At 45.0% G+C, this 27,027-nt stretch overlaps 2 protein-coding genes across 5 annotated transcripts in view; both read right to left on the bottom strand.

Moving 5' to 3' along the window:
• The window catches only part of LOC309563584 (alpha-2-macroglobulin-like protein 1), a 562,516-nt gene that overhangs the window by 281,688 nt on the left and 253,801 nt on the right, over positions 1-27,027 (bottom strand). The gene's annotated exons all lie outside the window — the stretch shown is intronic.
• LOC309563586 (alpha-2-macroglobulin-like) overlaps positions 1-27,027 on the bottom strand; it is a 156,714-nt gene that overhangs the window by 40,688 nt on the left and 88,999 nt on the right. The window contains exons 11-13 of the mRNA XM_082268053.1: positions 18,474-18,624; positions 17,642-17,701; positions 4,867-5,032 (exon numbers count right to left, since the gene is read on the bottom strand). Of these exons, the coding sequence (XP_082124179.1) occupies positions 4,867-5,032; positions 17,642-17,701; positions 18,474-18,624 (377 nt within the window). The remainder of the gene's footprint in view (positions 1-4,866; positions 5,033-17,641; positions 17,702-18,473; positions 18,625-27,027) is intronic.

Raw genomic sequence — 27,027 nt, 5'->3', positions numbered from 1 at the left:
ATCACACAAAAAAAGTTCTTAAAAATTGTCATTTTTGATAAAAAAGCCAATTATTGGAAAAAAAAAAAAGAGATTTTTTTATTTTTACTTTGGATTTCAGATCTGGGGGGTCTAAAAAGTGTACCTGTGACGTTTCATGTCCAGAACCAGAAAAAGATTGTATGTATTAGAAAACTTTCTGACAGGGAGTTGGCTCCGCTCCTGTAACACCTTGCCGGTTTAATAGAAGGCATTTTTTTGGGATCTTTGCAGTCAGGAAAAACATCTGAACTTGTGTATAGTGGTACTGTGCACAAGTTCTGATGTTTTGCCTGCCTCCAAAACCCCCCAAAAAATGCCAGCAAAAACACACCTGGGCATTTTTTTTTGACGCTAGCGTTTTTTTGGCATTTTTTGGGGTTTTTTTGAGGCAGGCAAAACATCTGAACTTGTGTATAGTGGTATATATACACACATACATATATTTATATACACACCTAGACATATATAGGTGTGATAGTAGCAGAAATATATTACTGTAAATGATTTCATTAGCGCAAGCATATATTTCTGCTACTATCACACCTATATATGTCTAGGTGTGTATATAAATATATGGATGTGTGTATATACACCACTATACACAAGTTCTGATGTTTTGCCTGCCTCCAAAACCCCCCAAAAAATGCCAGCAAAAACACACCTGGGCATTTTATTTTTTAATGCTAGCGTTTTTTTGCCATTTTTTTGGGTTCTTTTGAGGCAGGCAAAACATCTGAACATGTGTATAGGGGGTATATATAGACATATATGTCTGAATATAATATATAATATAATATAATATAATATATATAATATACCCCTAGACATATATAGGTGTGATAGTAGCAGAAATATATTACTGTAAATGATTTCATTAGCGCAAGCATTTATTTCTGCTACTATCACACCTATATATGTCTAGGGGTATATATACAGACATATATGTCTATATATACCCCCTATACACATGTTCAGATGTCATGTCTGACATCAAACATGTCCTCAAAAAAGCACTGGCAGTGGCAGCCCCTGCAGCATAAAAAATGCTTGGCTGGTGAGAAGCCATATGCCTGTCCCGAAGCTATTCAGAGAAATGATCATTTCTCTATAGCGGTCACCCTGCTATGGAAGGGTTTTGTCACCCTGCCATAGCAGTCACTGCCAGTTAACCCTACACTACACTACGGTCCCCTGACACTTAACACTTTCCCTACAGAAACAAAATTTTTGAAGCTAACTTAAGTGTAAAGGAGCACTCTAACTACACTAGATATCCCTTTCCTCACACTAAAAATAGCTAAATGACACTTTTAAAGTAAAATTAACAGAACTGCTTCCACTCTCTTCCATGTCCAGTATAACAATGCTAGGAATATGGCGATCTTATATACTGGGGGGCGTATTCACTAATGATTGGTCTAGGGACCCCCTAGTCACTCCAATCACATTCCTAGCATTCTCCTGCCCCCTCAATTGGCTTTTGCTAATGGTTCTGGTCCAATCACGGGCTTTTAAAGCCCATTTCCTGAAGCATTGCATTTTGGGTGGTTCTGGTTGCCGAATTCCGAACTTTTTGGGCAAAAAGTTCTAAATTCGGCCTAACCTCGAACACCCAATGTTCGGGCCGAACCGATGGTGGACCCGAACCCTTCGATCACCCCTACTCAGTAGAGATGATCGAACGGTTCGGGTCGACCATCGGTTCGACCCGAACATTGGGTGTTCGAAATTTGGCCGAATTCCGAACTTTTTGCGGTAAAAGTTCGGAATTCAGTCACCAGAACTGCCCAAAATGCAATGGGACAGGGACTGGGCTTTAAAAGCCCGTGATTGGCCCAGAAACGTCAGTAAAAGCCAATTAAGGGGGCAGGAGTCTGCTAGGAATGTGATTGGAGTGACTACATGGTCCAGAGGCCAATCAGGAGTGAATACGCTCCCCAGTATATAACATAGCCCCGCCAAACCTCTAGCACTGTAATACAGAGGCTGTGGAAGAGAGTGGAAGCATTTGTGTTTCTCCTGCTGCTTGTAAAGCTCCGGTGTCATTTTGCAATTATCTTCTGCTGTATGGAGCTGTTCTTTTAGTGTGAGGAAAGGAATATGCAGTGTAGTTAGGGTACTATATACCACTATAGTTAGATTCAATAATCTAGTTTTTGTAGGGATAGTATTAAGTGTCAGGGTGACCGTAGTGTAGTTTAGGGTGACCTGACTCTGCCTAGTCAGGGTGACCGTAGTGTAGTTTAGGTGACCTGACTCTACCATGTCAGGGGGACCGTAGTGTAGTTTAGAGTGACCTGACTCTGCCATGTCAGGGTGACCGTAGTGTAGTTTAGAGTGACCTGACTCTCCCATGTCAGGGTGACCGTAGTGTAGTTTAGGGTGACCTGACTCTGCCATGTCAGGGTGACCTGACTCTGCCATGTCAAGGTGACCGTAGTGTAGTTTAGGGTGACCTGACTCTGTCATGCCAGGGTGACCGAACTCTGCCATGTCAGGGTGACCGTAGTGTAGTTTAGGGTGACCTGACTCTGCCATGCCAGGGTGACCGGACTCTGCCATGTCAGGGTGACCCCACTATGCAGATTCTGGGTTAGGGGTATACATATATATATATATATATATATGTGTATGTATATATACACACACATACATATATATATATATATATATATATATATATATACACACACACACACACACATATATATATTGTGGGGCATTAGCTCGGTGGCGGGTATGGATGACCCCTTGGGGGGTTCTTTACACAGGGAGATAGCCGAGAAGTGGTTGAAAACAACAGTGTAAGGTTTTATTCTTGCAATTTTCTTCACAAAAGTGCAAGCTTGGAAAACAGCATAATTCAAAATAAACATAAATAAAATAAATCCTTGCCACTGTGGGCGGCTACCTTCTCACACACAGGAACCTACCTAGGGAGTCTGTCCCCAACCTACTGTTGGGCAGACTTTGCTGATCCTACAGCAGACACTCAATAGTCCATGTTTTTTCTCTTCACCCAACAAATGTCCATTGAACATGTCCCTTTTCTCTTCACATAGAACACATTCCTTTGTTTTTCTCTTCACCCAGCAAATGTCCATTTTCTCTTCACATAGAAATAGTTCATTTATTTCTTTTCACATAGAAACAATCCCAGACCTCACCTTGAGTAGTCTTCAGTCTTAATTTATTTTCCCTTCACACAGGAAATGTCCATTGGTTTCTTTTCACATAGAAACAATCCAAGACCTCACCTTGAGTAGTCTTCACACTTTTTACCCTCCTCAGCGCACATCGCTTCAGGAGGCATTTCCTCTCCCGTGCTCACACAGCGTCAGGAGGGACCCATCTGACTAACCTCCTCTACTCACACAGCATCAGGAGGCAGCAATCAATAGACTTCCTCTGGACAAATTATAGAGGCCTTAATTGCCTCATTCTGAATAGCTGAAGTCTGTTCAACGTCCTTAGACAGTTCTGGCTACCTCTGCAGCCGACACCCTATAGTAATTGGTGAATTTTCTAAACCAGGTGGAAATGTATCTTCTGTCTGTGACTACATCCACAGATTTACCTGACTTCCTGTCACTATATATATATATATATATACATATATATATATATATATATATACCCCTATACAGAAGTTCAGATGTCATGCCTGCCTCCAAACGACTTCAAAAAACACCTGAAAAACGCCTAAAACTAAAACGCCCAGGTGTGAAAGGGGGGGGGGGGTAACACCATCCCTGCGCTACTGAAATTCTAAGAAAATAATCTGTTTTTTTTTTTCTGGTTCTGGACATGCTACAGAGCTGAAACTTCATAGGTACACTTTTTAGACCCCCCAATTTTCAATAATTGTCTCTCTATCAAAAACGACAATTTTTAAGAACTTTTTTTTGCCTGATTCATAGTCCCTGGGGCATGACCCAGAAGCCTAGGCACTTTTTAGGGGTATTTATTTGGTTTTAGGGCTTCAAAATGGTGTTTTTTGATTCCTGAAGTTCGAGTCCCATTGATTTCAATGGGGTTCTGGAATCCGAACCGAACTTTCGGGAAATTCAGGTGTTCTGGTCGAACCAAGCTTTTCAAAAGTTCGATCATCCCTACTGGTCAGATACTCACACTGCTCAGATACTCACAGTACTCAGCTCCTCACACTACTCAGATACTCACACCACACCCTCCTCAGCCAGCGTCCCCACTACACACAGTCAGTATTCACAATCACAGTTACAGTCTTTTCTACTAGTTTGTGTCTCTGTGCTCCTGCTCAGCCACCCCTGTAAACTGACACTGACCCTTGCAGGCCTTGTCAGCGGCTTCTTTTCCCCTCAGTCAGCCTGCTTCTCTGCTCCCCCCTTTTTTTTTTTTCTTTTAATTTCTGTTTATTGCTTTTGAACAAAAGAAAAAAAAACATAACACAACATTTTGCCACACTGGGCAAATTACAAACAACACGCATAACAATAAAAAGCCCCTCCACACAAACCACAACCTCCTCTACCCAACTACCCAGGCTCACCACCCCTCAGGTACACCTCTATCGCCAGATGTGGGTCTCTCAGAGAGAGAGACTTGTACACCCTACAACAATTCAGACATATGTACAGCTAAGACAACGTTGATGACTAAGCAATGTAATTAAGCTCCTTCCACAACTTCGTATCAAAAGTGCATTTCAGGAGTTGTGATTCCCTAATCAGCAAGCATGTGGTTGAGACAGGATTATCTAACCATATCTTCCACACCTTGTCAAATTTTTTTAGGACAGCTGCTCGTTTGCTGCTCTGATTCGTCCCAATCCCGATTAGTATATGGAAGGATCATACTACTCACTTTCATCCTTCTCAGCTTGCTCTTCAAGGCGCTTGAGCATGAGCGCTCTCAGCTCACTTTCTCCTGATAAGGTGAAGGCATAAGCCAGGAGAGCCTGTGTATAGGGTGTCATAGCATTATCCACTCCTTTCCTTATGCAGGATTTGGCATTCTCCACAATGCTTCCCTAGACACAGAACACAAGTCATAAATGGTCTTAATGCATAGAATGAACAGATAAATGAATCAATGATAACAAAAAAATGTGAAAGAGAAAAAAAAGAAGACAAGGTAACCCACCTTACAGAATTAAAGCTGATCTCCAGTTACAAAAACAAATTTAATGCCCAACTTCACAGAAAAATCAATTTTGAACTGTGCATTATGTTATGCAAATCTTTCCCATCTGTGGTCTTTGCAAAGACATCCCTTCAGAACAAACTGCTTCTTATTCAAAGTGATAGTTTCCTGTATTCTAAATCATGATTTCCTGCACTAAGGACCAGATGAATGTCACCGCCTCCTATCTATGTAGAGCCCACTGGTCCCCTTACCATCCTTCTGTAGTTCTTATGATGCTGGAGATGAGGTAAGCTCGGCACAATGAAGACTGGATGCATTCATTAAATTTGACCTGGGCACACATATCTGTAGTGTTTTCTTATCTTTCTTCAAAGCCCTAAGTCCAGTGGTTTTTCCCTGCTCCGTTCTTCTGTTATCAGCATGATAACTTGTGACAAGTTCTCCGTCAAGTGAGATAAAACCAAGATAAGTTTTGTGTCGGGGTGGATGCTATAAATAGACTAGCAGAGAGCTGGTCTATTTACAGCCCAGCTCTGCATGATTCTGCCTATGTGGGGTGTGTGCCTTTCCTCCAGTTAGCTGTCCCACAGTGTATAGCCAAAGGTCCCTCCCACAGGTGAATCAGGAAGAGAAAATTCTAACAGGATGTACACTTTCTAAACAGTCTAGAAAGCTAAAGACAGCACATACTGTATACAAGTAAAACTTATGTAGGGAGATTTATTTAATCTCTCTGTATCATCTGAGACTGTTCACTTTACTGGGTATATGTGAGGGTTTACAGCCACGTTAATGTTGCTTCCCTGTCCAGGTTTCCTGTTCCAGCCCAATTTCTCCTTTGCTAAAAGTAATGCAATGATTAAACCTATTGTCTTTAATGGGGTTATGGGATACCCAAGACCAACCTCCCAGATGGTCAATGGGGGGAAAAGGAATGAAGGAGGGGAAACAATTGTGGTGTGGGACTTTCCAGGTATCGTAATCTTTATTAAAGAAACATAGTTTTAAAATGACATCACAATGATGTAAACATGATCCGTGTTTACATGTACTCCAAACAAAGTTTACAAACACAGTATAAGTTCTAGCAATCCTATGATAGATCTCTCAAACTTTTAAATGCATAAACCTCGACATGTTTCGTGGTGTGACCACTTCTTCAGGAGGATGCTATACACATTTATGCTTTCATCTGATGATAGCAATCAAACAGTTAGTAGTCATATTTGACAAATATAGCATAAGTGACACAGAACCAATATGGGAGGAGCCATCTTACCCAGTGTTTGGAGCCACGGAGGATCACAGATCTAAGAGCACGGCCATCAAATAACTCCCACCGGCGGACATGGGAGACACTATATAAAAGTCAGTAGTAGAGGGTATATATCTTTAATTATCAAATGTATAATTCGGAAGAGTTACACCCCACATCCCATACAGAAAGTCGGGGGTGAGGAAACTCCGAGGTGGTGAGTACAGAGAGGGTGCGGTCAAACACCTTATCCTCATAAAACCATGTGACTTCAGGACAAGAGAACGGGTGGTAAGTAAAGGAGGATTGAAAAAAAGAACAAAGTGGAAGAAAGGAAGAAAAAGAGGGGAAGAGAGAAAAGAGAAGGGGGAGACCAAGACTCCAAGGGGGAGAGGGGCAGGGGAGGGGGAAGAAGGAAAAAGGAGGAGGGGGGGAGGGGAAAGGAGGGAAAAAGGGAGGGAGAGACAAGGAAGGGGATAAAAGGGAAAAAGGAAAAAGGGAAAGAGGGGTTGATATGTGAACTAGTCACAAAGGGTGGATAGAAAAAACCACCAATCACCGATACAAAAGGCACCATGGCAAGAAGGTTTTAATTGTATTTCAATCCTCCTTTACTTACCCGTTCTCTTGTCCTTTTATATAGTGTCTCCCATGTTTGCCGGTGAGAGTTATTTGATGGCCGTGCTCTTAGATCTGTGATCCTCCGTGGCTCCAAACACTGGCTAAGATGGCTCCTCCCATATTGGTTCTGTGTCACTTATGCTATATTTGTTAAATATGACTACTAACTGTTTGATTGTTATCATCAGATGAAAGCATAAATGTGTATAGCATCCTCCTGAAGAAGTGGTCACTCCATAAAACATGTCGAGGTTTACACATTTAAAAGTTTGAGAGATCCATCATAGGATTGCTGTGTTTGTAAACTTTGTTTGGAGTACATGTAAACATGGATCATGTTTACATCATTGTGATGTAATTTTAAAACTATGTTTCTTTAATAAAAAAGTTTGATTTTATCCTACTTGAATTTTGATTACGGTACCTGGAAAGTCCCACACCACAATTGTTTCAGCTCCTTCATTCCCCTTTCCTTTTTCCCCCCATTGACCATCTGGGAGGTTGGTCTTGGGTATCCCATAACCCCATTAAACTCATATTTTTCGGGATGCTGGTACGATAGTCTTCCAATATACCACAGGCTTCTATATTCATAAACCTATTGTCTCTTTTGTTGCCATAGGTTCAAAACCGGCCTGGAAAACTATTCTTTTTATCTAAATGTAAATGTATATCTAAATGTAAATGTATTCCTTTTTTCAATGAAAAAAAAAAAAAAACACCTGCAGCTCTCAATAAAAAATCACCACCCACCCTTAAGATCAGAGCTCCCCCCCCCCACCCCCAGAATATCATCTGTATACTCTGGATTGAACTAAAGGTTTGATAGTGAGGTGACCTAGAAGCTACTGTATCCCACAACAGAGAAAAAGAAAGTCCCCTGTGCAGCACATTCAAATGGCAGTTGCATACTTGCCAACTGTCCCAGATTTGCTGGGACATTCACACTTTTTAGTAAGCCATACTGTAATGGCCATTTTCTGGCCTGTGTCCTGGAATCAGGGACAAGGGCACAGCAGCAGTGTTCTGGTCATTGCTACTAAATACATGTGTAGCACTACCATAGGGGCTGCTGAGTATGGATCTAACTTGGGTCTCCCTCTGATTATCCTGTTGCCAGATACTGGGTATTTTCAAACACCGCAAGGTGCACACACACACTTTCGCTCGTTGTCTCCAATGACCAATCCAGGGATTTGTTTGTGGTGTTTTATTTGGAGAACTTGGATAGGAGAAGGGATAAGTGGGATACTCCAAATTCAACTTTCTACAGGTTAAGACTTAGGACAACTCTCACTTGGCCTCAGCTGAAGACTAGTATCCCCATGTGCACCTCAGATATAAGTACAGTCACCCAGCAGGCACCAGGGCACCTCACATGAAAATTGGCCAGGGCTGTACAGATATCCCCTGCTCTCGGAAACAAAAAATTACCGTGAAAAATGGCCCAAACCCCTAATCGCATATATTGTAAAAGAAAAGAGAAAAGAAAAAAGATGGGGCTTTTGAGGGGCCGGTGGGGAAGGGGGGGATCACAACTCTAACTCTTATTTTATAAAATAAAACATGTTTATTAATCAAAAAGATGATAAAATCACATGAACATATAATAAAAAAGCACACAAGAAAGAATTGCATTTGTAGAAATATACTCCCAGTTGGGAGTGCCAATACTTGTGTATCAATAGATGGTAGTGGTCTCTATAATTGCACGGTCTAGGGGTCCCCAGCAAGCTGACGCGTTTTGCATGAAAGGCTTCCTCAGGGCCAGAGAGACCAAAAAAGACTGATATTCCACTGCACCAGAGACCAGATCAACCACATGTGTAGAAGGGCAGACACCAGAGGCCAATAGGCTGAAGCAGCTCCAGACCGGGATAGCTACACCGATATGAACCCACTTTAGCGTTCCACTAATTCTTTGGATATTAATAGCTAGCATACAGCTCATTATATTCAAATTGTGGGGACATCACTCTTAAATTCTGCAGCAATGATAAATCAGCCTTGTCATAATAGGCTGTCCATATGAGGCAGGCAATCCCAAAGGATCCACGGTACCTTACAGGGCAAATATCATGGGTACACCCCACCTGACCACAGAAGTGGGGCCATCCTTCACCTTCCCCGCATTACGAGAGCCTGCCTGTACCAGGATGGCCCCACTTCTGTGGTTAGAGTTGTGATCTTCTAGACTTGCATAGTTGTCTTGACCCTCTCAGTCCTGTAGACAATGAACCTTCTGATTTAAGCATGGAGTACTGTCTCCTGAGTAAAGCACAGCTGTCTCCTAAGGTGAGCCCTGAGCTATGCCCATGCCTGTCATTTTTAAAGGATGTGGACACATACCTTGGGGGTCTTCAGCAAGACCTGGACATTGGGTTGGAGACTTCTTTCCTCCCAAAGCTATTCAAAGTCTCCAAACTCTGGAACCCAATCATGAAATACCAAAACCAGGAGAAAATTTAAAAAAAAAAGTTTTTTCAAGGTATTTGATGTGCCGGCTCGTGCTGCCTCTGCTGCGAAGCTCCTTATGTCCATCAGACAGGGTTCACGATCCGTAGCTGAATACCCCATTGAGTTTCGTACCCTGGCAGCAGAGGTGGGCTGGAATAATGAGGCTCTGGTCGCTGCTTTCTCTCATGGTCTCTCGGATGCCTTGAAGGATGAGGTTGCAGCTAAGGACCTACCAGTGGAGCTCGAGTCTCTTATTTCTTTCCTGATTTTGATTGACACCAGACTCAGGGAGAGACCTTCCTTTAAGGAGAGTCTGCGGAGGCCTCCTAACAGATTGGCGCCTACCTTTGCTGTCCCACCCGTGCCTCCCTCTCCTCCCACGCCTCCTGGGGATGACTTGTCTGGGGGTGAACCCATGCAGCTGGGGTTTGCTCGCCTGTCCGAGGGGGAGAGGGTACTCCGGAGACGCGAGGGCCGATGCATGTACTGTGGTCTCGGTGGGCATTTTCGGTTGGCATGTCCGAACCGTCCGGGAAACGCTCGCACCTGAGATCCTGTCGGGGGCAGATCTTGGGTGGAGTCTCCTCGTCCCCGGTTTCCCGTGTTGACAAACCACTGATCACTGTTGTCCTCTCTTGGGTCGGGGGCTCGGTGACGACCCAGGCGTTGGTGGACTCTGGTGCTGGTGGTTTGTTCATTGATAGTGTGTTCGCTGCCGCCAATTCCATTCCTCTGCAGGCTCGAGGTTCTCCTCTGGCTCTTGAGGCGATAGACGGCAGACCCCTTCTGCCGCCACACGTGACTCATGAGACCCTTCCAGTGGGGTTAGCCATTGGTGCCTTCCACAGAGAGTCGGTCTGCTTCCAGGTTATTTCGTCTCCACACTACTCGGTGGTCTTGGGGTACCCCTGGCTCCAGAAGCATAATCCGATTTTCGATTGGAGATCGGCCGAGATCCTCTCGTGGTCACCGCAGTGTGGGGCTAGTTGCATCCATGGGCCTGTCAAGTTGCTGTGTACTTCCTCGGACTCTCTGTTGCCTCCTGAATACGAGGAGTACCGGGATGTATTCGATAAGGTGCGCACAGTTGCCCTACCTCCGCACCGCCCATACGATTGTGCCATCGAGTTACAATCTGGTGCCGTTCCTCCTCGTGGCAAAGTCTATCCACTGTCGGTAGCGGAGAATGAGGCCATGGAGGAGTACGTGAGGGAGGCGCTTTCACGCGGACACATTCGCAAATCCTCGTCCCCGGCAGGGGCTGGATTTTTCTTTGTGAAAAAGAAGGGCGGTGAGTTGAGGCCTTGCATCGATTACAGGGGTCTCAATCGCATCACGATCAAGAACGCTTACCCGATACCCTTGATTTCCGAGCTGTTCGATCGCCTTAAAGGGGCCACGGTCTTTACCAAACTCGACCTGAGGGCGGCATATAACCTCGTAAGGATCAAGGCGGGCGATGAGTGGAAGACCGCGTTTAACACCAGGACCGGTCATTATGAATCCTTGGTTATGCCCTTTGGGCTGTGCAATGCGCCCGCAGTCTTTCAGGAATTCATCAACGATGTTTTCCGTGACCTGTTGCAGCAGTGTGTGGTGGTCTATTTGGATGACATCTTGGTATATTCTGAGTCCAAGGAGACCCACATTCTGGATGTCAGACGAGTGTTGCAACGGTTACGAGAGAACAAGCTGTTCGGTAAGCTTGAGAAATGCGAATTTCACCGATCCCAGGTAACCTTCTTAGGTTACATCATTTCCGCTGAGGGGTTCTCCATGGATCCTGAGAAGGTTTCGGCTGTCTTACAGTGGCCCCAGCCCAGTGGTCTTCGCTCCCTGCAGCGCTTCTTGGGCTTCGCCAATTATTATCGGAAGTTCATCAGGGACTTTTCCATGCTAGCCAAGCCTCTCACGGATCTGACCAGGAAGGGCAGTAATTCCCAGGTCTGGCCGCCCGAGGCCATCCGAGCTTTTGAGGCTCTAAAGTCCGCCTTTGTGTCGGCTCAGATTCTGTCGCATCCCAACCCTGGGTTGCCCTTTGTCCTCGAGGTGGACGCGTCTGAGACGGGAGTAGGCGCCCTTCTGTCTCAGCGTAGAACACCAGAGGGTCCTCTGCTTCCTTGTGGGTTTTACTCCCGGAAACTGTCTTCCGCGGAGTGCAACTACCGGATTGGTGACAGGGAGTTATTGGCCATCGTGCAGGCTCTTAAAGAATGGAGGCACTTGCTCGAGGGTTCGGTGGTTCCGGTCCTCATCCTGACGGACCACAAGAATCTGACCTACCTTTCTGAGGCCAAGAGATTGACACCACGTCAGGCCAGATGGGCTCTGTTCTTGTCACGTTTTAATTACGTGGTCTCCTACCTACCCGGTTCCAAGAACATCAGGGCGGATGCCTTATCACGGCAGTACTCCGACCTGTCCAGGGAGGAGTCGATTCCGACTTCGGTCATACCTCCGAATCAGATCCTGGCCGCCATTCGCACCAGCCTGACCTCTCCCCTGGGTGAGCAGATTTTGGCGGCTCAATCTGGTGCTCCCTCTGGGAGACCCAACGGCAGATGTTTTGTGCCTGAGGAGTTGCGCACTCGGTTGTTGCGAACCTACCATAACTCCAAGACCGCGGGGCATCCTGGAAAGAATCAGCTGTCCTGGGCTGTTTCACGTCTGTTCTGGTGGCCTTCCCTACGTTCCGACATCGCCGCATATGTAGCGGCATGCTCCGTTTGTGCCCAGAGTAAGTCCCCTCGGCACCTTCCGTTGGGCCTTCTGCAGCCCTTAGCCACCGGAGAGCGCCCATGGTCACACCTGGGGATGGATTTCATTGTGGACCTCCCTGCATCCCGAGGCCATACGGTCATTCTCATGATTGTGGATCGGTTTTCCAAAATGTGCCACTGTGTTCCTCTCAAGAAGTTACCCTCTGCACAGGAGTTGGCCACGATTTTTGCCAGGGAGGTCTTCCGGTTGCACGGTTTGCCCAAGGAGATTGTGTCGGATCGGGGGAGTCAGTTTGTGTCCAGGTTCTGGCGCGCCTTTTGCTCCCAGTTGGGGATTCATCTCTCCTTCTCCTCGGCCTACCACCCTCAGTCCAATGGGGCCGCAGAACGATCCAATCAGGCCTTGGAGCAATTCCTTCGTTGCTATGTCTCCGATCACCAAGACAATTGGGTTGACCTCCTGCCTTGGGCTGAGTTTGCCAGGAACACGGCGGTGAACTCTTCCTCTGGGACGTCTCCCTTCATGGCCAACTATGGGTTCCAACCTGCCGTGTTACCGGAGGTATTCTCTCCCCAGGATATTCCGGCTGTGGAGGATCACCTTTCCATCCTACGTGCTTCTTGGGTACAGATCCAGAGGTCTCTTGAGGTCTCTGCGCAGCGCCAGAGACTCCAGGCTGATCGCAGACGAGCGCCTGCTCCTTCCTACCAGGTCAGAGACCGTGTATGGTTGTCCACCCGCAACCTCAACCTTCGAGTGCCCACTCCCAAGCTGGCGCCTCGCTTTGTTGGTCCCTTCCGAGTGCTTCGCAGGGTAAACCCGGTAGCCTATGCCCTTGCGCTTCCTCCTGGCATGCGGATCTCCAACGTGTTTCATGTCTCCCTGTTGAAGCCACTGGTGTGTAATCGTTTCACTTCCTCGGTTCCTCGGCCTCGTCCGGTCCAAGTGGGCAATCGTGAGGAGTATGAGGTGAGCAATATCCTGGACTCACGCCTGGTCCGCGGTCGGGTGCAGTTTTTGGTTCATTGGCGTGGTTATGGTCCAGAGGAGCGTTCCTGGGTTCCCTCCGCAGATGTCCATGCTCCTGCCTTGCTCCGAGCCTTCCACGCACGCTTCCCTCAGAAACCGTTCTTTACTCCGCGGAGGAGGGGCCCTTGAGGGGGAGGTACTGTCATGGTCTTACCTTCTTGCTGCTCTCCTTCGTTTGACATGTGCTGGCGGCCATCTTGGTTTCTGGGTTTCTTGTAGCCTCCCACCCTGCGGCTCCTCCTTCCCACTGGGAGGAGCTGGATGCCTAGCTCATATATATAGGAGGTCTGTGGCTTCAGTTCCCTGCTTGGTCCTCCTGTGTTCACATGCTTCTAAGACTGCTGCTGCTTCTGGTTCCTGATCCTGGCTTCGTCTGACTACCCTGCTGGTTCCTGATCCTGGCTTCGTCTGACTACCCTGCTGGTTCCTGATCCTGGCTTCGTCTGACTACCCTGCTGGTTCCTGATCCTGGCTTTGTCTGACTACCCTGCTGGTTCCTGATCCTGGCTTCGCAAGGACTCTGCTTCGGTTTCGCCATCCGTTTGGACTTTTGCTTTACAGCTTGATTTTCAATAAAGCCTTCTTATTTTCACTTATCTGTTGTTGTACGTCTGGTTCATGGTTCCGTGACAACGCAGGACAGATGACAGTACCTGTAAGCAGGTGCTTCCAAAGGGTTAAGTGATTCTCTAAGTTTGTGTTCATGGTCTGGAGTTACTCAGGTCAACTATGTGTTCAGACTGAATGCTACAATCTGTTTGCAACATCTGTCCTTAGGTTGACCTGCTAGGTTGGTGGGTCTGGGAAATAAAGGTTAACTCTTCCAATAGGTTACTGCACCCCCCCAGGTCATACTATACAAATAGGGGGCTCATTAGTGCCCCAGGGGAGCCTAGGGAGTCTGTCCTGCAAGATATAGCCATTACTCTGTCAGTCTGTGCCACACCTGTATAGCCCAGTCAGGGTTACCTGTAGGGCCTGAAACATGAGGACTTACATGAACTTGTTGCTACCAGTTATGGACTTCTAGCCTCTTGTGAATTACTGCCAAATCATGAACTCTAAATGCTTCATTGCTGTTTTTGTAGATTTGCTACCTACATGGACTCTTGCCTTGTGGGAGCGTGCAAGATGTCATTGAGAACTGTCTGTTTGTTGCCATTAACTACTTCAGTAAAAGATCTTAGTTGTTCACCTGAATTGCCTGGTCTAAAGTATTTTTAAAGGGGTGCGTGCATGGCATATTAAAGAACATGGCTTACATCAGGGAACTGAAGGTTAGAGAAAATACAGTAAAGTGTTTAATGAGCAGAAGCTGTTTGAGAAGTGGCTATATTGCTGTTGCTAAGGTCTACCATATTTGCATCAATTACTAAAGCAGCCAACCAGCCAGTAGACAGGTGATATGGCAAGGGTGATGGACACTTGGGTAGTAAAGGGGTTTTATGCTTAGTCCAATTACTAGCAACTGGTTCCCTGTGCCTGGGACGGACCTTGCAGCACAGAGTGCCTAGGGACCTAGCATGGAGTCATGGAAGAAAGAGAGAGATGTAAAGGGCCCTCGGGAACAGAACAAGCATAGAGTATGAAAAGTTTGTTTCCTGTATCTAGTAGCCATAATTGGACCAGTCACTGGAAGTGAGGTGAATGGAATTTCTGAGTTAAAGCACCCTGCATAAAGAGAAAGGGCAGTAGGGAACGGTCTTTGTTACAAGAAGCTCCTGCACATAGGCAAAGTGTCATGTAAGATTACTGCACAGATCTGAAAGCAATATATAAAGCATACCAAAAACCTAGTAAAAGTACACATGTCTCTTACATTAAGGTTGTATTCAAACTTTTCCATGTACATTACAGCACATGTGATAGCAGACAAGTGTAGGTTATGCATGGGCTCATATAAATCCCTTTACATTTCACAATAAACTTCAATGCATAGATCTATGGAAAGAAATGGGCTTTACTCTTATAATGCATTTTCACGCAGAAAAATGCTTGAGCTTTGCTGTATGACACTAAACAAGCTGGAAATGGGCCTTAAAACAATATTTAGCTATCCAAGAGTTCTTCTTTATCCACTTGCTGACCAGCCGCCGTAATTTTACGGCGGCAGGTCGGCTCTATTACGCGGAACGACGTACCTGAACGTAGATTCGTGTAATAGATAGTGGGGGCACGTGCACGCCGCCGGAGACACGAACACACACCGATTGGCCAGAGGCGGAGCCAAACAGTGGGTCCGGCAGACGCAATGTCCGGCGGCCACCCGCGATCGCTCCCCATCGAGACAGAACAGCGGTCTGCCTATGTAAACAAGGCAGACCGTCGTTCTGCCACAGATAAACACAGGGATCTTGTGTTCCTGCTATTTAGGAACATGGATCTCTATGTTCATCTAGTGAGTCAATCCCCCACACAGTTAGAAAGCATCCCTTAGGGACAGACTCAACTCTTTGATTGCCCCTGGTGTTAACCCCTTCTCTGCCAGTGTCATTAGTACAGTAACAGTGCATATTTTTAGCACTACTAAAGCATTACTGTAGCCTTGTCACTGGTCCCCTTAAAAGTGTCAGATAGGTGTCCGATCTGTCCGACGCAATGTCGCAGTCCCACTAAAAACCGCTGATCGCTGCTATTACTAGCAAAACATAATAAAATAAATAAAAATGACCTAAATCTATCCCCTAGTTTGTATATGCGATAACTTTTGCGCAAACCAATCAATATACACTTATTGGGATTTTTTTTTTACTAAAAATATGTGGCAGAATACATATTGGTCTAAATCAGTGTTTCTCAACTCCGGTTCTCAGGGCACAATAACAGGCCAGATTTTAGGTATTACCTTGAGGAGATACAGACTAGAATACTGCAGTTACTGAGCAGCAAATTATATCACCTGTGATGTATTTCAGTTTTCTTGCAAACCTGGCCTGTTAGTGTTAGTGTTAGAGGACCTAAAGCCACAGAGGTGATCAAATACCACCAAAAGAAAGCTCTATTTGTGGGGGGAAAAAAGGACATCAATTTCATTTGGGTACAGCGTTGCAATTATCAGTTAAAGTAACGCAGTGCTGTATCACAAAAAATGGCCTGGAAATTAAGGGGGTAAAACCTTCCGGTCTTTAAATGGTTAAAGTAAAAAATAAATAAAATGGTTTAACAGATTATAAACTTCATTTATCAATTTTTTTAAAGGAAATTTAAAAAATATGCATTTAAAAAGCTGTGTACCCAGACCCTAAAGTGGTTGTAAACCCATTCATGAAATTTGATCTAAGCACATATATCTGTATATCTGTAGTGTTTATTTATCTCTCTCTAAAGTGCCATCTCTTTTTGGCGCTCCCTTCCTCTGTCAGCATGAGACAAGTTCTCTGACACATGAGACAACATTAGCTGAAAACTTGTGTTAGGGAATGAGCTTAGAGGGAGATATGCAGGGAGTTTGTCTATTCAGAATATAGCTCTGCATGTTCCTTAAAGCGGAGTTCCACCCAGGGGATACTTTTTTTAATAAAAATACCCCCGGGACAGTCAGGCTAGTACATTCCACAATGGCTAGCCTCTGATCTGTCCCGGGTTGCACTTACCTTTTAGGAGAAATACTTACCTTGAAAAAGTATTCTCCAGCGCTGCCATCTCAGGTGTGGGCAGCTTGAAGCCAGCGCGATCCTCTTCGGAGTCCTCTTCCTTCTTCTTCGGTCCCACGATGCACTGCACCGGCCCCGCCGTCACTTCCGGTGTGCGCGCGTCATCCCTTCACAGCTTCTGGGCATGCCCAGAAGCTGTTTAGAAAGGAATGACGCGCGCGCCCCGGAACTGACGTCGGGGGCCGGTGCAGGCGCAATGATTCCTGGGAGCGATGACGTTCAGCTCCCAGGAATCATTGCAAAAGCCAGGAAGTGACGAATCGCCGTGGCCGCGGAGGAGAGGAAGAAGGAAATAAGGTAAGTATATGTTCTCTACAAGGTAAGTAAAAAAAAAAAAAATTGCGATTTTCCATTTGTTTTTCAGGTGACCCGGAGCGAGAAGATGGAGGTAAGTATCAATTTAGGGTGGAACTCCACTTTAATTCATGTGGAGGGGGGTGTGTCCCTTTCCTCCAATCAGCTCTCATACAGTGCAAATACAGTCTCTCCACCCACCCCTATGTACTGCTGAACAATGAAGAAAGATTTTTAACTGCACTTTTCAAAGAGTGTAGAAAAGGGGAAGACAGCCGATACAAAAGCAAACCTTATGTAGAATGATTTGTTTAATCTCTGAGGCTGTTCAGCTTCACTAGGTATATATATATATGAGGGTTTACAACAATCACTTTCATGTAATTTAAAGTATGAACTGTTCTTTGTTGTCCAACTCATCAAGAAATCGAAACATGAAAACTGATACAATTAAAAAACTTACACTGTGGACAATTGGATGCTCCAGCAGAGAGATAAGAATATAGGCAGTATTTTTGACCTCCTCCTAAAAAAGACAGCGACAAATGTTTAAAAGGTAAGCTATCAAATGGGATGTATCACTTACATATAGAGGTCTATCTGTTATAGTTCCCAGGCTAAATCTGAAGGGCCACATCATGATGCTAAAGTTCAGATACAGGTTTATTCCAAAGCAAAAAAGGAAGACTGCACAAAGCCAATGCATTTTTGGGGCTAAGCCTTGCCCCCTGAATTAGGGCTAAACAAATTGCACACATTATTGCGCCCTTTATTTGAATCTATAGTACAGTTTTGAAGAAACCAGTGCTGAGAGAATCATGCCTTGCTATAATGCTGATCCAATAGCTTCAATGTTTTCTGAATCGCTGACCTGGAACAACTATGAAGATCAACACTTTTTGTATCTTTATGGATTAAATGCTTATAAAGGTCAGGCACTTAGAAATGATTTGCAACAATACATGCAGTGATTCCTCCCAACAACTAAAGCCCATCGAACTTTCAGTAAAAAATGTCCAAAAATAAAGTCCAATACTGTGCAAAATCCTATAATCATTAGTCCAATAGGAGTGGCTTGACCTCCCGAATTCTGAGGTCCAACAATCTGGTAAGTCTTTGGTGCTTTTGGTGTTTGACTATGTGCTTCTCCTAGTACAAGCCTAAATGAAGAGCTCCATACTATAGTTACAGATCATGCATGAGAATGTGTTGAATGTATTACCTAATTTTTAAAAATGTTGACATGATGATTAATCAGTGTCAGTATTTTGGTGAAACAGATCTTTACTACTCACCTCATCTAAATTAAAGTCGTCGGGGTCATTAAAACATCCATTGGGCAATTGTTCACCTTCCAGCCACTTAATAGAATCCAGAAATTTTTTCTCATCTATATAGATAAACTGCCGAGCACTACTAAAACCCCTTATTACTGAAGATGTTACCCTGCAAAAGAATATCGTTTTGAAAAAAAGAGAGCATTCAATAAAAAAAAACAGATTTTATTACTTGGGTTTATAGTTGTCCACTTAGCCAAAGGTTCTTAAGGTATATGTAAAGACATTTTTTTTCATTATGAATAAATGTGGGGAGGGTTGAATTGACTTTTTTTGCCATCTGTGTCTCATTATGTAAATTGAAATATAGTTTTCTTTGTTTTTCATTTGAAATGTAGCAAAGTGCTAACGGCTGCTGAGAGGCCGAGCCAGCTGACGCTCAGGTATCTCTGGACAGATCCTCACATTATTGTCAGGATCCCTGCAGAGCCTTGACTGGCTGAATGATGTCAGTGTAATGTTCCGGTACCTTTGGTACCCTAAATTACTCTTTTCACAAGTGTATGCGCCCCACCATTCTCTTTTGGAAAGGTGCGCATACACCTTTAAGACTGAAGCTGTCATCACTCAGCGCCGGACTAGATGGCTATTTAAATTGCCGGTTCTCACTCACATGTGTTCGTTCAAACACCCTTACCTGGATGCTAACTTGGCTTGAAGCTTTCGTGCTTGCAAGCATACCTCGCTGACGGAACCTCGCTGCGCTGATCCCTGCATCCCGCTTCCGGATCATCCGCTCCTCCTGAACCAACCTTCGGCTGTATTGCTATTAGTGCTAAGTACCCCGCAGGGGAACCCTCTATAAACTTATACTAAGCTTACACTATCTAGCTCTGCATAGTAAAGACTATTTATCACATCTGCATATCTAGATTGCTAGCTCTTAAGACTACTGCTACTTATTCCTGCACTGGGTTGATCACTCTTGTATGTCCACCTGCTACTCTGTCATCTGCTACCATACATGATTGCTAAACCTACCTGCATCCATCTGCTACTGTCTTATCTTCAAGTGTCTGTCACCTACCACCTCCACTCAACCTGTCTCTTAAATCTTCATCACTGTGTTACTACATACATAAAGTCACTCTAGGAACCAGCTTGTTGAGTGTGTGTATTTACTAGCTGAATTAAGACCTTCCACACATGATGAGTCATTGAGGTTGGGAATGGTATCTCAGCATCTCTCTTACATGACTACTGAAGTGGAATATTTCTGCAGCTGAAAATCCACACCATACATGAAACGCAGGAGCGTTACAGATTGAACGAACCCACAAATGGATTCAGCAGAAATAACCACTCAGGTGACACAATTAAAACAGCAAGTAACTGCGTTAATACACGCACTTGTTGAATTAAAAGAAGACAATCAGGCTCTGTCGCAGCAGATAATTAGACTGACACAACTTACCTCTGCTCAGTCCCCTGAACCCAAGATAAATCCCCCTTTGGTATTTACAGGCGATCGCAAAAAATTTCGCGAATTTAAAAACGCATGTGAGTTACTTTTTTTGCTAAAACCTCGTACCTACCTTACTGATCACATTAAGGTTTGTACTATTATTTCTTACCTAACAGGCGATCCTCGAGCCTGGGCAGACTCTCTTTTTGAGAAAAACGACCAGCTTCTCAACTCCTATGCCTTGTTCCTAGCAGAACTCACTAGCCTATATGATGACCCCAATAGACAGAGTACTGCCGATCTTCAATTAAGATCCTTGAAACAAGGAAGGAGGCCTGTAGAAGACTTTGTCGCGGAATTCAAGAGATGGACCCTTGATTCAGAATGGAATGGTGCATCTCTGAAAACCCAATTTAGGCTTGGCCTATCAGAAGCCATTAAGGACGAGCTCGCCCAAGCGGATCTACCAAAAACCCTGGATGCATTAATACAACTCAGTATTACCATAGATAGAAGACTACGAGAAAGAAAGGCTGAGAAAATGGGAATGCCATTATCCGTTTCCTCTCGGATTCCGGCCGTTAACCCCATTCCTATGGAGGTAGGAACCATACGCCCACCGCTATCAACTATGGAAAAAGCCAAAAGACGATATGAAAATCTCTGCTTGTACTGTGCATCCCCGGATCACAAGATAAATGTCTGTCCCCTAGTCAACAAAAAGAAGGGTGAGTGTTCACATGTCCTCCTAGGGGGATTGACAACTTCATTCACTAACCCTTACATTTTTGTTTGTTTGACATTACAGTGGGACCAGAACAGGATTACTACTAAGGCCATGATTGACACAGGATCTTGTGGAAATTATATTGATATATGTTTTGCTGCTTCAAATAAAATTCCTATTATTTCTAAACTTAAACCTGTCTCAGTAAGTCTTATTACTGGTGTTCCGTTATCCTCTGGTCCGATCACCGATCAGACACAAGCACTTCTAGTCACTATTAACGAGTCTCATAGGGAGACTACTTCCTTCGATTTAATATCTTCACCCCACTTTCCCATTGTGTTGGGACTTCCCTGGTTACACACACACCAACCAATCATAGATTGGAAGGAACGGTCCTTGGCCTTCCTCTCTTGCTATTGCGAGGATACGTGTAACCTCCCGTCTTCCGGGAAGATTCTGTCTATGGTGACAGATGAGATTGCACCACTATGTTATCAGGATCTTTCTGAGGTTTTTCTTGAGAAAAATGCTCAAGCATTACCTCCTCATCGAGACTATGATTGTAGCATTGATCTACTCCCAAATAGCAAATTGCCGTTCGGTCATGTTTATCCTCTTTCACAGGATGAACTTTCCCACCTCAAAACCTATTTGGATGAGAACTTGGAAAAAGGTTTTATTAGACCTTCCACTTCTTCCACAGCAGCAGGACTCTTTTTTGTTCGCAATAAGGACTCAAGTCTCAGACCTATCATCGACTACAGGAAATTGAATGCTATCACAATAAAAGATCGCTATCCTCTACCGCTTATCCCTGAGCTCATTGAGCAGGTGCGTGGAGCTACCTATTTTTCAAAATTGGACCTGAAAGGAGCATACAATCTCATTCGAATCCGTGATGGAGACGAGTGGAAGACTGCATTCAGAACCAGATACGGATTGTTCGAATATCTTGTGATGCCATTCGGGCTATGCAACGCCCCTGCAGTTTTCCAACGATTTATAAACGATATTTTTAAAGACTTACTAGATGTCTGTGTTGTGGTATATTTGGACGATATACTTATATATTCACGATCCCTGTCTGAACACATAAGACATGTAAGACTTGTACTATCGAGATTGCTTGCACATAACCTTTATGTGAAACTGAAGAAATGCTTGTTTCATAAAGATGAGGTACTCTTTCTAGGCTACATCATATCCAAAACAGGAATCGAGGTGGACATGAGTAAAATATCCTGCATTCAGGATTGGCCTACACCAACCACACGCAAGGCGCTACAGCGATTCCTGGGATTTTCAAATTTCTACAGGAAGTTCATTAAAAACTTTTCTGCTATTGTGAGACCCCTCACACAGCTCACTAGCATAAAAAAACCATTCAAATGGTCAGAAGAAGCCAATAAAGCTTTTCACTTGTTAAAGACAAGGTTTACTTCCGCTCCCATATTACGCCATCCAGACCCATCCCTCCAATACATTCTGGAGGTAGATGCGTCAAACATGGCAGTAGGAGCAATACTCTCCCAACGACCAACCCACACTTCACCACTTCATCCAGTCGCCCTTTTTTCTAAATCCCTAAGCAGTCCCGAGATAAATTACCCCGTGGGTGAAAAGGAACTGCTTGCTATAAAATTGGCTCTGGAGAATTGGCGACATTTACTCGAAGGCGCCCAATTACCAATAATTATATACACGGACCATAAAAACCTCCAATATCTTCAGACTAGCAAAACTCTCTCGCACCGACAGGAACGATGGTCACTATTCTTTCTAAGGTTTAACTTCCTAGTGACTTACACACCTGCAGATAAGAACAAAAAGGCGGATGCACTATCACGACTAACTGAAGAAAACTACTTTGAAATCCCTTCCGTTCCTATAATACCTCACAAACGCATTATTGGAGTTGTCCGTTCCTTCAAGGAAGAGGTTTTGCATGGTATAAGTTTGGATTCACCCCCACCACAACTAAATACTGATGCAGAAGGCTTCCTCTACTACAACGACAAACTTTACATACCACCTACCCTACGCACCAAGATCTTGGAATTATCTCATGATGTGCCTATGGCAGGACATATGGGTATGACAAAGACTCTTAATTTGATTTCCCGGCAATTCTGGTGGCCTGACATGAAAACATCTATACAAAAATTCGTCTCTTCATGCAATGTCTGTGCCAGGTCCAAAATTGACACTACGAGACCATCCGGTCTACTATGCAGTCTACCAATACCCCAAACTCCATGGGAAGTTTTGTCCTTGGACTTCATCGTAGAATTGCCTCTTTCCAAAGGATTTAATACCATCTTGGTGTCAGTGGACCATCTGACAAAGATGGCACATTTCATTGCTATTCGCAGACTACCTTCGTCCAAACAAACAGCAGAACTCCTGATGAAACATGTCTTTAGATTACATGGTATCCCAAAAACTCTTCTGTCTGACCGTGGATCCCAATTTATTTCTAAGTTCTGGCAAGAACTATGTCACATACTACGGATCGAGCGGAAGCTCACTTCTCCTTACCATCCGCAGACCAACGGACAGACTGAAAGAGTCAACCAATGCATCGAGCAGTATTTACGTTGTTACACTTCTTACCAACAGGATGATTGGGTGGATCTTCTCCCTCTGGCAGAATTTGCCTACAACAACGCAACCCACAGTACAACCAAGCAGAGTCCGTTCTACTTGAACTATGGGTTTCATCCCTCTATTCTTCCACCACGCATCCTTCCTTCAAACAACCCAGTAGCCTCAGACTATCTTACCCAAATAAAGGATTCTCTGGGTTTATTAAATACTACCATTGCACACGCTCACAGTCAACAAAAGAAGTACTATGTTCTTCGCAGAAGACCTTCTCCACAGTACACTATCGGGGACCTCGTTTGGCTCTCAACAAAAAATTTAAGACTGAAGATCCCTAGCAAAAAGCTTGGACCTCTGTTCTTGGGACCTTTCCCAATCAAAAAACTTATTGGAAAAGCTGCAGTACAGCTTACATTGCCAATAGACCTAAAAATCCATCCCATTTTCCATGTGTCGCTACTGAAGCCCCATGTTCCGGACCAAGGAATAAGGCCTAATATTCCACCTCCGCCTCCTGTACAAGTTGAAGGTGGAGAAGAATACGAGATAAAAGAGATTCTGGATTCTCGTATCTACAGAAGAAGACTTCAATACTTGGTTAGATGGAAGAACTATGGGCCCCAAGACGACACCTGGCTAAACACCTCTGAAATACATGCCCCTAGATTAATCCGCAATTTTCATGCGAGATACCCAGACAAACCAGCTCCAGAGGCCTTCAGGAGCCGGCCTTAAGGGGGGGGTATTGTAATGTTCCGGTACCTTTGGTACCCTAAATTACTCTTTTCACAAGTGTATGCGCCCCACCATTCTCTTTTGGAAAGGTGCGCATACACCTTTAAGACTGAAGCTGTCATCACTCAGCGCCGGACTAGATGGCTATTTAAATCGTCGGTTCTCACTCACATGTGTTCGTTCAAACACCCTTACCTGGATGCTAACTTGGCTTGAAGCTTTCGTGCTTGCAAGCATACCTCGCTGACGGAACCTCGCTGCGCTGATCCCTGCATCCCGCTTCCGGATCATCCGCTCCTCCTGAACCAACCCTCGGCTGTATTGCTATTAGTGCTAAGTACCCCGCAGGGGAACCCTCTATAAACTTATACTAAGCTTACACTATCTAGCTCTGCATAGTAAAGACTATTTATCACATCTGCATATCTAGATTGCTAGCTCTTAAGACTACTGCTACTTATTCCTGCACTGGGTTGATCACTCTTGTATGTCCACCTGCTACTCTGTCATCTGCTACCATACATGATTGCTAAACCTACCTGCATCCATCTGCTACTGTCTTACCTTCAAGTGTCTGTCACCTACCACCTCCACTCAACCTGTCTCTTAAATCTTCATCACTGTGTTACTACATACATAAAGTCACTCTAGGAACCAGCTTGTTGAGTGTGTGTATTTACTAGCTGAATTAAGACCTTCCACACATGATGAGTCATTGAGGTTGGGAATGGTATCTCAGCATCTCTCTTACATGACTACTGAAGTGGAATATTTCTGCAGCTGAAAATCCACACCATACATGAAACGCAGGAGCGTTACAGTCAGCTGCAAGGGAGAAGATACCTTGGTTTGACAGTTCGCCCCCCGCCACCCCACAACCTCCTAAGAAACGTCACAGGGGCTCGGAGGCTGGACGCTGTGGATCCCTTCAGAAAGCTCACCGTGACTTGCACATGCACAATGAGGCTGTGAGCCAATAGGAAGTTACAGCTGTCTTTCCACACTCAAGATGGTGGTGCAAGGGACCATTGAAAAATCAGCTTAGGTGATAACAATGCTGGATCCCTGGACTGGTGAGTACCTGTTTATTACAAAGTCAGCAACTACAGTATTTGTACCTGTTTTAATTGTTTTGCTGACGTTTCTCTTTAGGAACTGTATTCAGCCACAGAGAGAGGCAGAGCACTGTCAGGCTGTAGGACTGTATGCAGCCACAGAGAGAGCTGGGGAAAACTCTGTCAACCCCTTAGATTCACAGGAAGAGGAATCAGTTGCTGTGGATTGTGGAATGGGCAGCAGTGGTGTTGCTAGGGGTGTGCGGTGAGTGTGGACCGGACCCAAGTGACACCAGCCAGAGGGATGAAACCAGGGGCAGATTAAGCAGGTGTTCCTTTCAAATCTCCTACCCGTGAGAATTCCCTACCCTTGTCACAATTTGATAGAAAACCGGGCTGCTCTGATGCCCCCTGAAAGGCTAAACCACTTCCGCTTCAGACATGCAGGGCCAGCAGAAAACCTGCAGCTTCATCCACCTGCTTCTCTCCTCCCCCTCCAATGACCGCTCCATCCTCTGTGGGTGTGGGTGACAGCCAGCTTGGGAGCTGCAGCTGTCCTGGAAGGAAGGGATCTCCACACTGCTCCATCCACCTGCAGCATGCCTGAGCATGACACACATCCCTTCTCCCGGCCCTCTCTCCCTGCCTGTGTGCGTGGTGGTGAAGCTGACAGCCACATTGAAAGAGAAGCCACTGACTGAGCCAGTGAGCCCCCTGGAACCATCCAAGTGAGTGAGCACTAACTAGACCCTGCCCCATCTCTCTCTCTCTCTCCCTTCCCCCTCTTTCTCCCTTCCTCCTCTCCCTCTCTCCCCAAACCCCTCTCTCTCCCTGTCCACCCCCTCTCTCTCCCTGTCCACCACATTCTCTCTCTCTCTTCCTGCTCCCTCTCTCTCTGCCTCTTCTCTCTCCCTGCTCCTCCCCTCTCTCTCACTCTCCCTGCCCCCTCTCTCTCCCCCTGCCCCCCTCTCTCTCTCCCTGCCCCCCCTCTCTCTCCCTGCCTCCTCTCTCTCTCTCCCTGAACTCGCTCTCTCCCTTCCCCCTCTATCTCTCTGTGTTCTCTCTCTTCCTGCCCTCTCTCTAGTGAGCATGCTATTCCTGAAGTTTATGTGTTGAAAGCAGTAAAATGGGCAAGCAAAAGTATTTAAGTGACTTTGATAAGGGCCAAATTGTAATGGCTAGATGACTGGGTAAGAGCAACTCCAAAACTACAGTTCGTGTGGGTTGTTCCCTTTCTGCAGTAGTCAGGAGCTATCAAAACTGGTCCATAGAATGAAAACTGGTGAACTGGAGACAGAGTCATAGGCAGACAAGGCTCACATGGGGATTGAAGGCTGGCCAATCCAATATAAGAGCTACTGTAGCTCAAATTGTTGAAAAAAGGTAATGCTGGTTCTTAAAAAAGAAAGGTGTCAGAACACACAGTGCATTGAAGTTTGTTAAGTATGGGTCTAGGTAGCCACAGACCAGTCAGGGTGCCCATATTGACTCGTTTTCACATTTAAAAACACCTACAATGGGCATGTGAGCATCAGAACGGGACCACAGGAGCAACAGTAGAAGGTGGCCTGGTTTGGTAAATAATGTTTTTACATCGATTGCCATGTGCATGTGAGTTGTTTATCTGGAAAAGAAATGGCATTAGGATGCATTATGGGAAGATAACAAGTCAGCAGAGGCAGTATGCTTCTTTAGGCAATGTTCTGCATGGAAACCTTGGGCAATGCCATTCATGTGGATGTTACTTTGAAATGTACCATCTACTCAAGCATTGTTGTTGACCAAGTACACTGCTCCATAGAAATGGTATTACCTGATGGCAGTGGCATCTTTCTGCAGGATAATGTACCCTGCAGGTTGGTATCCCCATAGCAAGGGAGCAGCAAGTTTGCAGACTGATACCAGCATACAAAAGGGGATCAAGGAGAACTAAGGTAGCCACCCTAGAACAAGAAGTCTGAAAATAGCAGAAAAAAGCTTGCA

This window comes from Pelophylax lessonae (assembly GCF_965119305.1).
Source record: "Pelophylax lessonae genome assembly, chromosome: 9".
In the NCBI taxonomy this organism is placed as follows: Eukaryota; Metazoa; Chordata; class Amphibia; order Anura; family Ranidae; genus Pelophylax; species Pelophylax lessonae.
Note: the sequence above shows the minus strand (reverse complement) of the source record. Positions and strands in the feature narration are given on the sequence as shown.